Source organism: Pongo abelii, chromosome 10, assembly GCF_028885655.2.
Source record: "Pongo abelii isolate AG06213 chromosome 10, NHGRI_mPonAbe1-v2.0_pri, whole genome shotgun sequence".
Classification (NCBI taxonomy): Eukaryota; Metazoa; Chordata; class Mammalia; order Primates; family Hominidae; genus Pongo; species Pongo abelii.
The window spans coordinates 78,410,976-78,424,171 of NC_071995.2; the positions used below are offsets into that span (position 1 = coordinate 78,410,976).

At 35.5% G+C, this 13,196-nt stretch overlaps 1 protein-coding gene across 1 annotated transcript in view; it reads left to right on the top strand.

Moving 5' to 3' along the window:
* The window catches only part of OTOGL (otogelin like), a 175,256-nt gene that overhangs the window by 15,315 nt on the left and 146,745 nt on the right, over positions 1-13,196 (top strand). Inside the window, 2 exon segments of the mRNA NM_001373976.1 lie at positions 4,349-4,470; positions 7,981-8,186. Coding sequence (NP_001360905.1) covers positions 4,349-4,470; positions 7,981-8,186 — 328 coding nt within the window.

The window sequence follows — 13,196 nt, forward strand, 5'->3', positions numbered from 1 at the left end:
TTTTTAGATAACTTAAAAAGTGTAATTGGATTGTTTGTAACACAAAGGATAAATGTTTGAGGGGATGCATATGTCTTTCTCCATGATGTGATTATGTAACATTGCATGCCTATATCAAAACATCTCCTGTACCCCACATATATATGTATATACACCTACTATGTAACCACAAAAATCAAAAATCAAAAACTAAACAAAATAACAAATGTATTTAAAGTAAAAAAAAAGAAATGAGATATATTGAAAGTTCACTTATGGGGCATAAGAATAAAAATTTAAAGGTCTCTTTAGATAGGGAAGTTGGTGAAATGCATCTTCTGTGCTTGCAGTTCTCCTGTTCTCAGTTCTCTCATTGTCCACTACTCCCCCACCCCTCACTTGTTTTCTCACTTGAATACCCTTTGACCTTCTCTTTAAAATGTTCTTGTTCAGTGTCCCACTCTTTTGAGGACTGAAGTGTCAACGAGATAACCTCTCCTTTGTTAGTAACACACAATGCTGAACTATGCCTCTGGAGTTAGTAGATATTGTTTCTACTTGGCCTTGTTTTGAGTAGTAAAATTTGCTTTCAAATAAATAAATCAATTTACTTGAAATGTCACTTTCCCCTTGATTATAAAAGCAGTTCATTTCTTTTGTAGAAAATTTGGAAAATTCAGAGAAGTCTGAAAAATGTTAAAATTATCACTTTAGAGTTACCATTGGTTAACAGCTTCATCTATTTCCTTCTCAACATTTTCCTCTGAATTTTATACATATTTATAAAATTTAAATTATAGTTTTCTGTCCTACACTTTCAACTAATATGATGTCTTCAACTTCCTTCAATGTCGAATATTCTTGACACATTCAAATACAGTTAGCTGTATTTTTTCCAACTTCTGTAATACTCAAATAATTTAATGATGTCCTATATTGGAAATTTAGATTTTTTTAAATAGAATTTCAAAGGATATATTGATAAATATTATTATACAGATATCCTTATCTATACCCCCGACTATTTTTTCCATCTTTAAATTCTATTTTATTTTTATGAAAATAATATATGTGTATGGTGAAAGATTTCATCCCAGAATATATGGCAAAAAATAGCCTCTGCCTTCCTTCATCCTCCACCCTAGCAGAAGTCTGGCTCACAAGAGCCAATTACTTCAACTAATTTAGCTGTTTCTTCTGTTTTTTATCTTACATATCAAAATATGCCATTATCTGTTTATTTTTCAAAGTTAGGCCTTATTCCTTTACTTCCTATTATGGAAAATGAGAAATTATCTTAGTTATGCCACCCTTACTGCTCCTAACACACACACACACACACACACTTCCCTTCACTCCTCCTAATAGAGTTGTGTCACCATTTTTGGTTAAATAATTTATATTTTTTTATATTATTGTCACTATGTAAATATTGTTTAGAGCTGATCCCAATAGGTTACAATGATTTTATGTCTCTACTTGTATATTTTTCTAGAGTAAACAGTTATCCCATTTTTTCTTTGCTGCATTCTCTTTACTCCAGTCACTAATATTTTTCCTAACTCTCTACCTCTATTAAACTCTTCAATATGGTCAGATGCATTAAGCAAGTTATCAGCTTCTCTTTTCCCTCATGAGACAACCCTTCCTCAGTTTTTCCTTCCCATCTTTCAATCCAGACTAGTTGCTTTTGAAGTCTACCGTACACCTATCACTTGGGATTTCTTTTCATCATCCTACTGGAGAATTTTATTCTTCTTTCTCATCAGTTTTCCTCTTTCTTGGTTCCCACCAATGTCTAGTGGTCCTTTAACTTTGTTCATACTAGAGAGATAGGTTCTGAAAAGCTTATTGGATGCTCTGAATATGTGGCCAGTGTTTGTAGTGGTGATTAAGCAAGAACCCATTTCCTCTTTGTTTACTCACTTATTTTAATTGACTAAGTTGGTTCCTGGAAAGGGAAGATACTTTCCTGGAAAGTGTGCATGGGAAGAGAATTTTTGAAGCCTTGATTTTAATTTAAAAATCACTTTCAGAATTTTAAATTTCAATTCACTCTGATTTCTGATCATTTTACATATAACCTTACTCAACCTCCAGAAATTTTTAGATCTTTTAATTCCCAGAGTTCTGAGATTTTGTAATTATGTGAATTTCCTTTCCCATTTTTTTGTGCTGGGCACTTGATGGGCTTTTATATTGGAGCTCATATATTGGAGCTCTGGGGTGGAGTGATCCCTTAATTTTCACATTGATTCTTGCCTATTTTCCACCTTTTTCCTTTTTTGTTCTACATTTTGGGATATTTCTGTCCAATTCTGAGATGTTTATCTTCCCACCTTTCTACTCCAGTTATACATTTCTTCTTTTATATTGTCAGTATTCAATTATTTGTTTTTATTCTTTGAATTTCGTTTTTAGCAACATTTTATTCTCAGGTCAAGGATGGCATGTATCATTTTTCTCTCAGAAGATATCAACTATGTATTTTTAAAGTTTTTGGGTTTTTCTAAATTGATTTTTATTTCTTTGATTCCCTTTCTTTTGTTTATTTGATGTCTTTCATGTCGCAGACTTTCATCAAATGACTAATGATTCATGAATATTTGTTCACATTTGAGAATAAGGCTCTAAAAGCGAATTGGAAACTCTGGATATATGCATGGGGGCTTGTTGGACTAGTGTGAGAGTGAGCAAGGATCTTCTTGTTTCATTATATAAGCCCCCAAATATTAGTATCTATATGTCTTTTTTTCCATTTTGTTTCCTGAAAGAAGAATCCTCCAATATCTAGTCTGGGATCAGACGCTTGGATTCCTGGATCCTGAGAACATTTTAGGCCTACTCTTCCCTCAGGCTTTTGTACTTGCTATTTCCTTTGCCTAGAATGGTATTCCAGATATCCCATATGGCTTTCTCTCTCTCACGCTCCATCTTTACAAGAATTTCATCTTTTCAGCAAGGCCTTCCTTGACCATTCACTCTGAAATTGCCCCCAGACCTTGACACATACCCTATCCCCTTTCCCTGCTTAATATTTCTCCTTAATATCATCTAACATAGTATATATTTTAGCTTCACATAGCTATATTTTCTATTAGCTGTTTTCCTCTAATAGAATACAAGTTTCATGAGGGCAGATAGTTTTGTCCGCTTTGTTGACTGCTCTATCCCCAGTACCTAGAACAGTGCCTGGTACATAATAAATGATCAATACAATTTGTTGATTAAGCATAAAACTAATATACATTAAATTACTACAATATTAAAACTATATTATTGAGGCTGGGCGTAGTCACTCACACCTGTAATCCCAGCACTTTGGGAGGCCGAGGTGGTTGGATCACTTGAGGTCAGGAGTTTGAGACCAGCCTGGCTAACATAGTGAAACCCCGTCTCTACCAAAAAAATACAAAAATTAGCCGGTTTGGTGGTACACGCCTATAGCCCCAGCTACTCGGGAGGCTGAGGCACGAGAATCACTTGAACCTAGGAGGCAGAGGTTTCAGGGAGCTGCGATCACACCGCTGCACTCCAGCCTGGGTGACAGAGAGAGGCTCTATCTCAAAAAACAAACAAACAAAAAAACCCCAAAACCAAACCAAACCAAACAAAAAACCCCTATATTACTGATAATTTTTAAAGTCACTTTTAGGCTTAGAAAGTTCTTTTCCACCTCTATAGTTGTAATCTCTGTTTTCTTTCAGTTATGTCATGGTTTAGACATTTATACTTTACTTTTTGGACCTTTTGAAATTAATTTTGGTATAGGGTAAAATAAGCTTCCTCTTCTCTTTTCTTCCTTTCTTCTTTTCTTCCTTGCATTCTTTTTTTTTAAACTAATTTTCCTATTAATTTTTTGAAAAATAATCTCTCTCTTCCCTAATGTGTCTGGCAATAAATAAAAATAAAATCAATTTTATTTTTAGTGAGTTCATGGTCACTTTTCAACCTTTAAATATTGCTTTGTGTAGCGCTCCATTCGAAGCTCTGTTTTATGATTCTCTAACAGGTAAAAAATACGGACGTAAAAATGACAAACGTGCTTCTTTGTGGCACTCTAGAGTTTTACTATTAGAACTAATTTCTCCCAAAGCATACCGTGTACCTTGAGAATATTAACATCCAACATGTGAAGATTCAAATCATCCAAAAATATGCTGATTAACTTGTATTTTAGGAAGTTAATTTTGTTGCCCAATTTCTGAAGTAAATATTTCTTGTCTCTCAGAAATCCCAAATGTAGTTATAATGTTGTAAAGTGTCATGGGACTAATGAAACTATATGATTGTAAACATACATTGCGGTTTTAGTAACTCAAATTTGTTGTTTGTTCCTATGCTTTCTTTTTGTTTTTCTCCCTTTAAGGTTCATAACAGCCCTAAATGCCTTGGTTCGGTGTATTCTTGTTATCGGTCAATCAGCTTGTTCTTTTCAAATCAAGAGGAAATTCGAATTTATGGTCATGAAATAAAAAAGAATGGAATCAGGTAGGATATGGGAAACAGTGAAATGTCAGTAACACCACAAATTAATAGAATTTCCAAACATCGCATGCTGGAAGTGAACTGTGGAGAGTAGGAAGAGAGGATTTCTTCAACAATACTCTTAAAGGTATAACATACAGACATCAAAACTTCAGTAGGCTCTGAGGCCAACCAAGTGGTCAAGAGTACAGTAAGTTTACCTTCCTAATGCTTGTGTGCAGAATATAAATATAATATGTTTACATGGGTGGAGATGAGTCTCTCTTTTTTTTTTTCTGAGAGATTCAAGAGATACCTTAAGAGTTCAACTCTTGATTCTTTTTGCCCTCTTTCTTAAATATTTTCTTCTTTCTTTGAAGCAGAAACTTAAAAATCCATTTTCTTTTATTTGGAAAGGATTCTGGAAGTTCTTTCCAAGTTTGTGTGAATAGGTTTTGGGTGTCACTTGAGATTTTCCACGGAAGTTCTGACAGACTGAGAGCCAACAACTGCCTGGCCTCAAATAGATCAGAGAGAAGCCCACTTCTAGTTTCCTATCTGCCAAAAATATGACATGAGAATTTTGGGGCAGGGGATGTTTTCGTATTTGGCAGAAGGTTTTGTTTTTTTTTTTTTTTTTTTTTTTTACGTTTTAACCTAGAAATACTGTGGAATAATCTACCTTCCAATCTAAATAATTATAGAGAGACTCAATTTTTAATATTTCCTGGCTGGATTATGCCAGAACAAGTAAATTGTGGGCTGGAACAATTCTATTCATTCAGAATTCACTAAGAAGTGTTTGAACCATAGGAATTCTTTCCAGTGCAATGGCTTTATCAACCCGTGTTGCTTTTTCTGGGTTTAGATTCCTCAAAAGGCAGCAGATGGTAGCAGAAAGGGCAGTGGACAGAGCACCAGGGGAGCCTTGAAACAGCCAGACAACCCAGAGCAGCTTCTCCCCTTGTCTGAGGCTTATTTTCTTCGTCAGTTGGGTTCTGTACTTCTCATTTTCTCATAAAAGAAAGTTTAGGCATTTGAGTAAGAAGATAATGCAGTTACACGTGTATTTCCTAGAGCTGAATTTAAATAGTCATTTGGGATTCTCTATATGGAATTTTGGGTAACACAATGGGCATTTAAAAAATTATTATGTTTTGTAAAACAGACTTGCCATTCAGATTGATTTTCAAGAATATTATTTCTTTATTAAAGCAGAAACATAATATTTAATTTTAACTCAGAGAAAGCATTTCTATGAGGATTTCAGATTGTGTGATAGAAAAAGGGTGGTCTTCTTGTTATTCAGCAATATTGCTTACACAAATGCTGTTCCTGGCTTGGGGCCTAACTCATAGCAAATGCTACAGAAATATTCGCCATAATAAAATCAAACGTGTGGCTCTGTGCGTGAAGCTTTACTTCTCTGGATTTCAGTTCTTTCACCTGTGAAATAAAGGGTTTCAGTACAAATGAATCCCTGAATACTTTTCAGCATTCAGTTCTGCATTCATTTAGGTTTGCATTTTAATGTTTCCTGCCTAGGTTGCATGCTTTTCTTTGACCTATTGGATATTGTCTAGTTTAAACTATTATCTCCCGTCTCCACTAGCATCCTTCTATGTTATAAACTTCAGGATAATCACAGTTATCCACCTTTCTTTTCAAAAATTGAGTATTTAATTAAATTTACTCTTAAAGAGACCAAATGACCAAGTGTCAAATGACCAAACAAAAAATATGCATAATAGTACAACTATACTTCCATAAGATTAGCTTTCCATTACTCTGAAATATATTTATAAACATGATTCACTTCTTTTAAGTATAGTTTTTATAAACTTAGAAACTTAAAACAAGTGGTATTTCTTTAATGTTATTTCATATTGACTTACTATGAATTCCTCATATTTATAATTTTTAATAAGAATGTATTATGGCAGTAGTTAGCTAGAGTCTTTTTTATCTGTTCTCTAATTTAAACATTTAGTTATTTTTCTAGTTTTGTAAATAATTTTCTGTAAATAAGTATCTGTATAAAAGTTTTTTGTGCAAATGGCTACAGATATTTTGAATTGTTTCTTTGGGGATTATCCCTTTGTTAATTAGTATGCTCAGTTTTGTAGTTTTTGGTCCGTTAAGCCATGCTCTTCCTGGAAAGGAACTCACTAATTTGCAATTTTTGAGAGAAATGTATGAATATACCTATTTACCCATATTATTCACATTATGGTATATAATTTTTATTTGACATGGCTACCTTTTTAAAAAATATTTTTATTTTTATTTTTTTGAAACGGTGTCTCACTCTGTTGCCCAGTCTGGAGTGCAGCGATGTGATTTCAGCTCACCACAACCTCTGCCTCCCAGGTTCAAGCGATTCTCCTGCCTCAGCCTCCCAAGTAGCTGGGACTACAGGCACGTGCACCATGCCCAGCTATTTTTTTTTTTTTTTGAAGTAGAGACGGGGTTTCACTATGTTGGCCAGTCTGGTCTCGAACTCCTGACCTTGTGATCCACCCACCTTGGCCTCCCAAAGTGCTGGAATTACAGGCGTGAGCCACCAAGCCCAGCTGACGTGACTATCTTAATAGAAATGAGTTTTTTCCAATTTCTGTAATTATTAGTACTTACTCTTTTTGGCAGTACTGATGGATGAAAGGATAATTGTGTTCTTTCAAAAGTATTCTAGGTGATTTTAAAATATTCAATTGTTTAGTTCTCTTCAGTTACCTTATGTCACCCACTTCCTTTATATGTGCATATGCTTGTGAAAAATGGAAAAATTAGACTTTGTATCAGGAGCTTAAATATTTTATGTGACCCTTGTTTAAATAGGCCAAAATGTATCCAATTTAAAAAATTTGAGTATCACCTCTATGCAATACTGTATGACAAAGTACATTATATCCCTAATATTGTACTTTGCAGCATTAAAAATGTAAGTTATAATTCCTCATCCTTTGATTTTTTTTAGAAAACAATGACTTATGTCAAAGTGTCATTTTAAAGATACAAACTCGTATTTCCTTATAGCCATGTTTAAAATAAAATTAAACAAAATCAGAAAACTCAAGCATCATGTTTATATATTTTGATGATTGTTTATCTTTACTTCAAAATTGTTGAGCAGCATTTTTAGATCACTTTAACTCTCTAGATAAAAAATAATAAACATGTTTAAGCTCTAAGTATACTAAATAGGCAAGGTTGTTTTCCAGGTTTAACAAATCACCAGTATTTAGCAGCTGTGTATTTTTGGTTGGTTCAAAGAAGCATCTAATTGTAAGTACAAAATCTAAATCAATATAAGAAAGCAGTATCATTTTTGTTGTATCTTTATTCCAATACTGAAGTTTTCAAAAATGTTGAGATTTTCCAGAGGATGGTTGCTTTGGAGCTCTTGCTGCACAGTTTATTCAATAATTTCAAGTAATCATTTTCTTTTAATTGTATCTCAGTCACTTAAAAATATGTCATCTGTAATTGAGACTTTATCATCATTCTTAGATAGCTTTTGTTCTGTTTTTCAAGTTTAACATTGCCTCAGACAATTGGACAGATTTTCATTGAGAAACTAGCTGACTACATTCTTGTGAAAACAACCTTTGGCTTTTCATTGGCTTGGGACGGGATATCTGGGATCTACCTCAAGCTGTCTGAGGACCATAAGGGGAAATCATGTGGCCTGTGTGGAAACTACAATGACATTCAATCTGATGATTTCATAATTCTGCAAGGTAAGTGAAGCAGAATAAATGTGTGGGTACCTTCTAAAGCCTTCTTCTTCCCCTGACCAAGTTGTTTGTACCCAGAAGACTTGTCATAGATTGGGGAAAATTTGTGGCTGTCACTTGCCTGCTTTAGTGATTTTAAGTAAAGGTTGAATAGGAAAATATTTTGGTGTAATTCTTGAAAACCATGAACTAGTTTACCTTTGCTAAATTAGCATGAAGCACTTACTCACATGACACATTTTAATAGAGCATTTGCTTTGTGTCAGAAGGTCGGGATACCTCTGTATCCACTGCTTTAGGAACCTGGAATACATCAGTGAACAAAACCTTCCACATCTTCAAGTTTATATTCTAGTGGTTCAAACCCATTCGGGTCAGATATGTCTATGTTAGGTCAAAAACTATTTTTGTATCCCTTCTTGATAGGAATAAGTTGAATAATTGACAAATAATAGTTTTGCAAAAATAATCAAATGTGAGCAGGAAAGTTGAATAGTAACTTGGAAAGGTTTTATATACCTACCAGATCATCTATTAAATCTAAGTTATGAAACTAAAAGTGAGTTATAAGAAATAGGTTCTGTATCAATTCAGATACTAGTGTGCAATGGCGATAGAATAAGAGAATCACAAACCATAATCATGACTTAGGTCTACACAAGGAAGTGCAATAAGAAAAGAATACTGTTCTTAGTACCAGTGAACTTGGGTTTGAATCTCCTTTCAACTTTTATAAGTTCTGTAATTTGAGGAAACTCATTTAATCACTTTGATGCTTAGTTTCTTCAGCTGTAAAATGGGGCTATACTAGTTTGGAACTCACAGAGTAGTCAGTAATAATAATAATATACTTTGATAATATTTATAACAATAGTTTGAGCACATAGCTATATTATGCCCAGTCTTCACAACATCCTGTAAGGTGAGTAGTCTTTTCTTTCCTCTCCTTTCTTTTCTTTTCTTCTGCTTAAGATGAGGTCTTGCTATTTCTTTTCATTAAGATGGGGTCTTGCCATGTTGCCCAGGCTGGTCTTGAACTCCTGGGCTCAAGTCATCCTCTGGTCTCAGCCTCTCAAGTAGCCGGGACTACAGGTGCACCCTTGCACTCAGCCAGTATTATCTTCTGTATTTTATGATGAGAGCACAAGGTGATGTGTCCAATGTAACACAGCTTGTAACTGATACTGTCAGGTTTGGATTACAGACCTGACAGGCTCCCAATCCTGTGCTTAGATAAGTGCTTGAATAATTGCCATTGAAGCTATAAAGTGCTATATAATACTTCTGTTTTATATTATAAAATTAATAGAGATGATTTGCCCCTATGTTATGTTTTAAAGGATGGTGAAAGGACTACTTAGAGCATGGGCTCTGGAGTCAGACTGTGTGTTCAAATTCAGCTTTATCACTTATTAAACTTTATAAGTTTAATGATATAATAAGAGCATATACTTCATAAGGGTTGCAAGGATTAAATGAGACAATTCGTGTAAAACAGTACAGTACCTGGCACATAGTAATACTCAATACATTTAATTTAATTTATAGTCATCTCCAAGTATTTTTCCATAAGCCTATAATGGGGCTGAAATAAAAACGTTTGAAAATATCTCTACATTGCTTTGAGAAGCCTTTATTAAAATGCAAATGTTTTGCTCAAGATAGATAATGCATCATCAGGATTAGTTTACTAGTAGCTAGAGTAGAGAGCAGGGCTCCAAAAAGTCAATTTCCTCATATGTGAAATAGAGATAATGATAATGACTCTGGGAGCTTCCCAGCCAGTGAATATTGAATGAGAAAATGTAAATGAAAGTGTTTAAAAGTCTCTGAGCACAATACAAATGTATAGTACTGGGATCATCTTGAAATGATGTTTTGCACCCAGTTGGCATTTGCAATGAGAGGGGTCACAAATTTGGAATCTTGAGACTGTATTAGGAAGTAGGGTTTTGGATGCAGGCAGAATGAGTCGGATGGTAATTGCTGATTTCTTTTTCTTCTGTATCAAAGCTTCACGAAAAAAATATAATCCTTAGTCCAGTTCTCTGTGGTAGAGTTAGAAAAGACTGCTTTGGGGTAGGCCAGGTGTGGTGGCTCACTTCTGTAATCCCAGCACTTTGGAAGGCCAAGGCAGGTGGATCACCTGAGGTCAGGAGTTCAAGACCAGCCCAGCCAACATGGTGAAACCCTGTCTCTACTAAAAATACAAAAATTAGCCAGGCATGGTGGCAGACACCTATAATCCCAGCTACTTAGGATGCTGAGGCAGGAGAATTGTTTGAACACGGGAGCTGGAGGCTGCAGTGAGCAGAGATCATCATGCCACTGCACTCCAGCCTGGACAACAGAGCAAGACTCTGTCTCAAAAAAAAAAAAAAAAAAAAAAAAAAAAAAGAGGAAAGACTGCTTTGGGCAACTTCTCCTGGGACGCCCAGGGAACATGGTATGGAGGTCAGGATAGAAAATAACATCTGCTCTTGTTAGAGGCAGGAAGACTTAAATTTGAGTTAAGGGCCAGAGAGACTTACATGTTCCAGATAACCTGGAACATAAAATGGTTGTTCACAGTGAGCCAACTGGGGCAGCATGCACAAGGGTGTCAGTCTGCCAGAGGAAGACTGGCAGAAGGCAATTGAACTGAATTATGGCTAAACTGGCAGAAGGCAAGAAGGATTCCGGAAAGTATATGGGAAAGACCCAAGGAAATATTTCAGCTTCTTCACAATGTTATTTGCTTCACAGTATAAGGCAGAGTAATTTTTTAAAAAAATCCTAACTTACAACAACTTTGACAAGAAACTGCCTTTCTATTTCCTCCCATAGTATAATAATGCAAGAAAATGTCTACAGATGAGCAGTATTACCTTTAGCTTTAAGAAGCCTGATATTTTCTTGAAACTCAACCTGTATTTTGCTGATTAGAAAAATCTTTAGAGAGTGAGTTTGATTGAATGCCACTGAATGCATAGTTTCTTAATGGTGATTAAAATTGCATTTCTCTCTGCATTCCAACTCATCCTTCAAGGATGACTTCACAAAGAAATTAGACTTGTCAGAATTTCTGTACACATAGGAAGAAATACAATTTGTTGTCTAGTTGAGAATTCTGTTTCCATAATTCATGTCTACATCTAGCTATGCGACAACATAGAAGTCCTGGTCTACTTTCATTTTTTTCCCAGCATAATAATTAATAATGCCTGCCTTCCTCTCTCAAAAATGTCTCAATATGGACAATAAATTACTCTACTTAGAGCATATTTTATACAAAGCATTTTAATTTTAGCTTAGCAGGCTCCCACACCACCATTAGATATGGATTTAAAAATCTCCTGATAAACAACTTTTAGGACTCTTGATGCAATATAAAATAGCTAAATACGTGGTTCAAAAGCTGCAATTAAAGTGAACTCTAAGGGATTGGCCAGGTTGTTTAGTAACATTAAAATTCGTGTGTAAGTATTGAAATAAGTGGGTTTTTAGAAAATGTTTTTGTTTCTTCAGACCTCTAAAAAATGTTTTGAAAGGAAATGTAACTATAAGTGTACTTAAAAAGGACATCAGTTTTTCCATTTTTAAAAAGTATATTACAGCAGGCCCATACTTTCCTCAGTGTGCAACATTTCAGTGATATCAGAGACAAAGCAGCAGGCCAGACAAATAAGAAAGCCCTAGGATTCTTTTTGTTTTTGTTTCTCTTTTTTTCTTTTTCTTTCTTTTTTTTTTTTTTTTTTTTGAGACAGGGTCTTTCTCTGTCGCCCAGGCTGGAGTGCAGTGGCGTGATCTTGGCTCACTGTAACCTCCTCCTCCGGGGTTCAAGCAAGTCTTGTGCCTCAGTCTGCTGAGTAGCTGGGATTACAGGCATGCACCACCATGCCTGGCTAATTTTTGTGTTCTTATTAGAGATGGGGTTTCACCATGTTGGCCAGGCCAGTCTTGTACTCCTGGCCTCCTGTGATCCACCCACCTCAGCCTCCCAGAGTGCTGGGATTACAGGCGTGAGTCACCACACCCAGCCTGAAAGCCCTGGGATTCTAATAATCTCTTTAATAAATTTCACAAATTCCCCTATATGTATTCATTCACTTATTTAGCAAATATATTTCGAGTACCTACTATATGCCAGATACTACACTAGGGATATAGCAATAGAACAGCTGAGACAAGCTCTCTGCCTTCATATAGTATGTATTGTAATGGAAAATAAAATAAACACAGCAAAATATAATTTTTGTGAGCAATAGCAGCCATGAAAGAATGAAGGTAGAGAAAGAAGGTAAAGAGTGATGGAGCAAGTGTGTGATTCGTGCTAGTCTAGATCACATGTCAGAGAAGGTCTCTCTGAGGCGTACATTAAACAGGCCTACATGAAGTAAGGGAGGCAACAGTGAGAAGATTTTAGGAAAGAGTGGTTTTGAAGGAGGAAGAACAAGAGCAAGTGTTCTGAGGTGAGAATGAGTTTGAGTGTTTGAAGAACAGCACAAAGTTCATATGACTGGAGTAGGTTGAGCAAGAAAAGGTGCAGAAGATACATGAGGGGCAGAGTGGGGTGGGAGTAAGGGGAGAACAGGGCCCAGCTCATGCAAAGTCTGCTAGGCTATGGTAAAGTTTAGGATTTTACTCCAAGAGAGCAAAGCATTCTTACAGATAATAAAGTCCCTCATCTTCCCGGTGTTTGATAGTGGCATGCACACATTATTTTTCTACTTTGAAGATATTCAGAGAGAGTGGCAAACATTTGGCTGGAGATTTCTGACTGTAGTGGTGCAATAGCTTGTCATCAGTTGTTGACTTCTGACCATGCAAATCTGGGTGGTGGAGAACTCCAACCTCAAATCTGAAGTCTGTCTTACATGGAACTTTGAGATGTCATCTTGTTTAGTTTTGCCAAGTCTTTGAGCTTTGAGATTCAGCCTTTGTCTGAATGGAGGAGGGGAAGGATTCATTTTTGCATCATTCCCTGAACTTGTTCTCAGATCAGGTAGAGAGACAACTTGAAAACTTGATTTA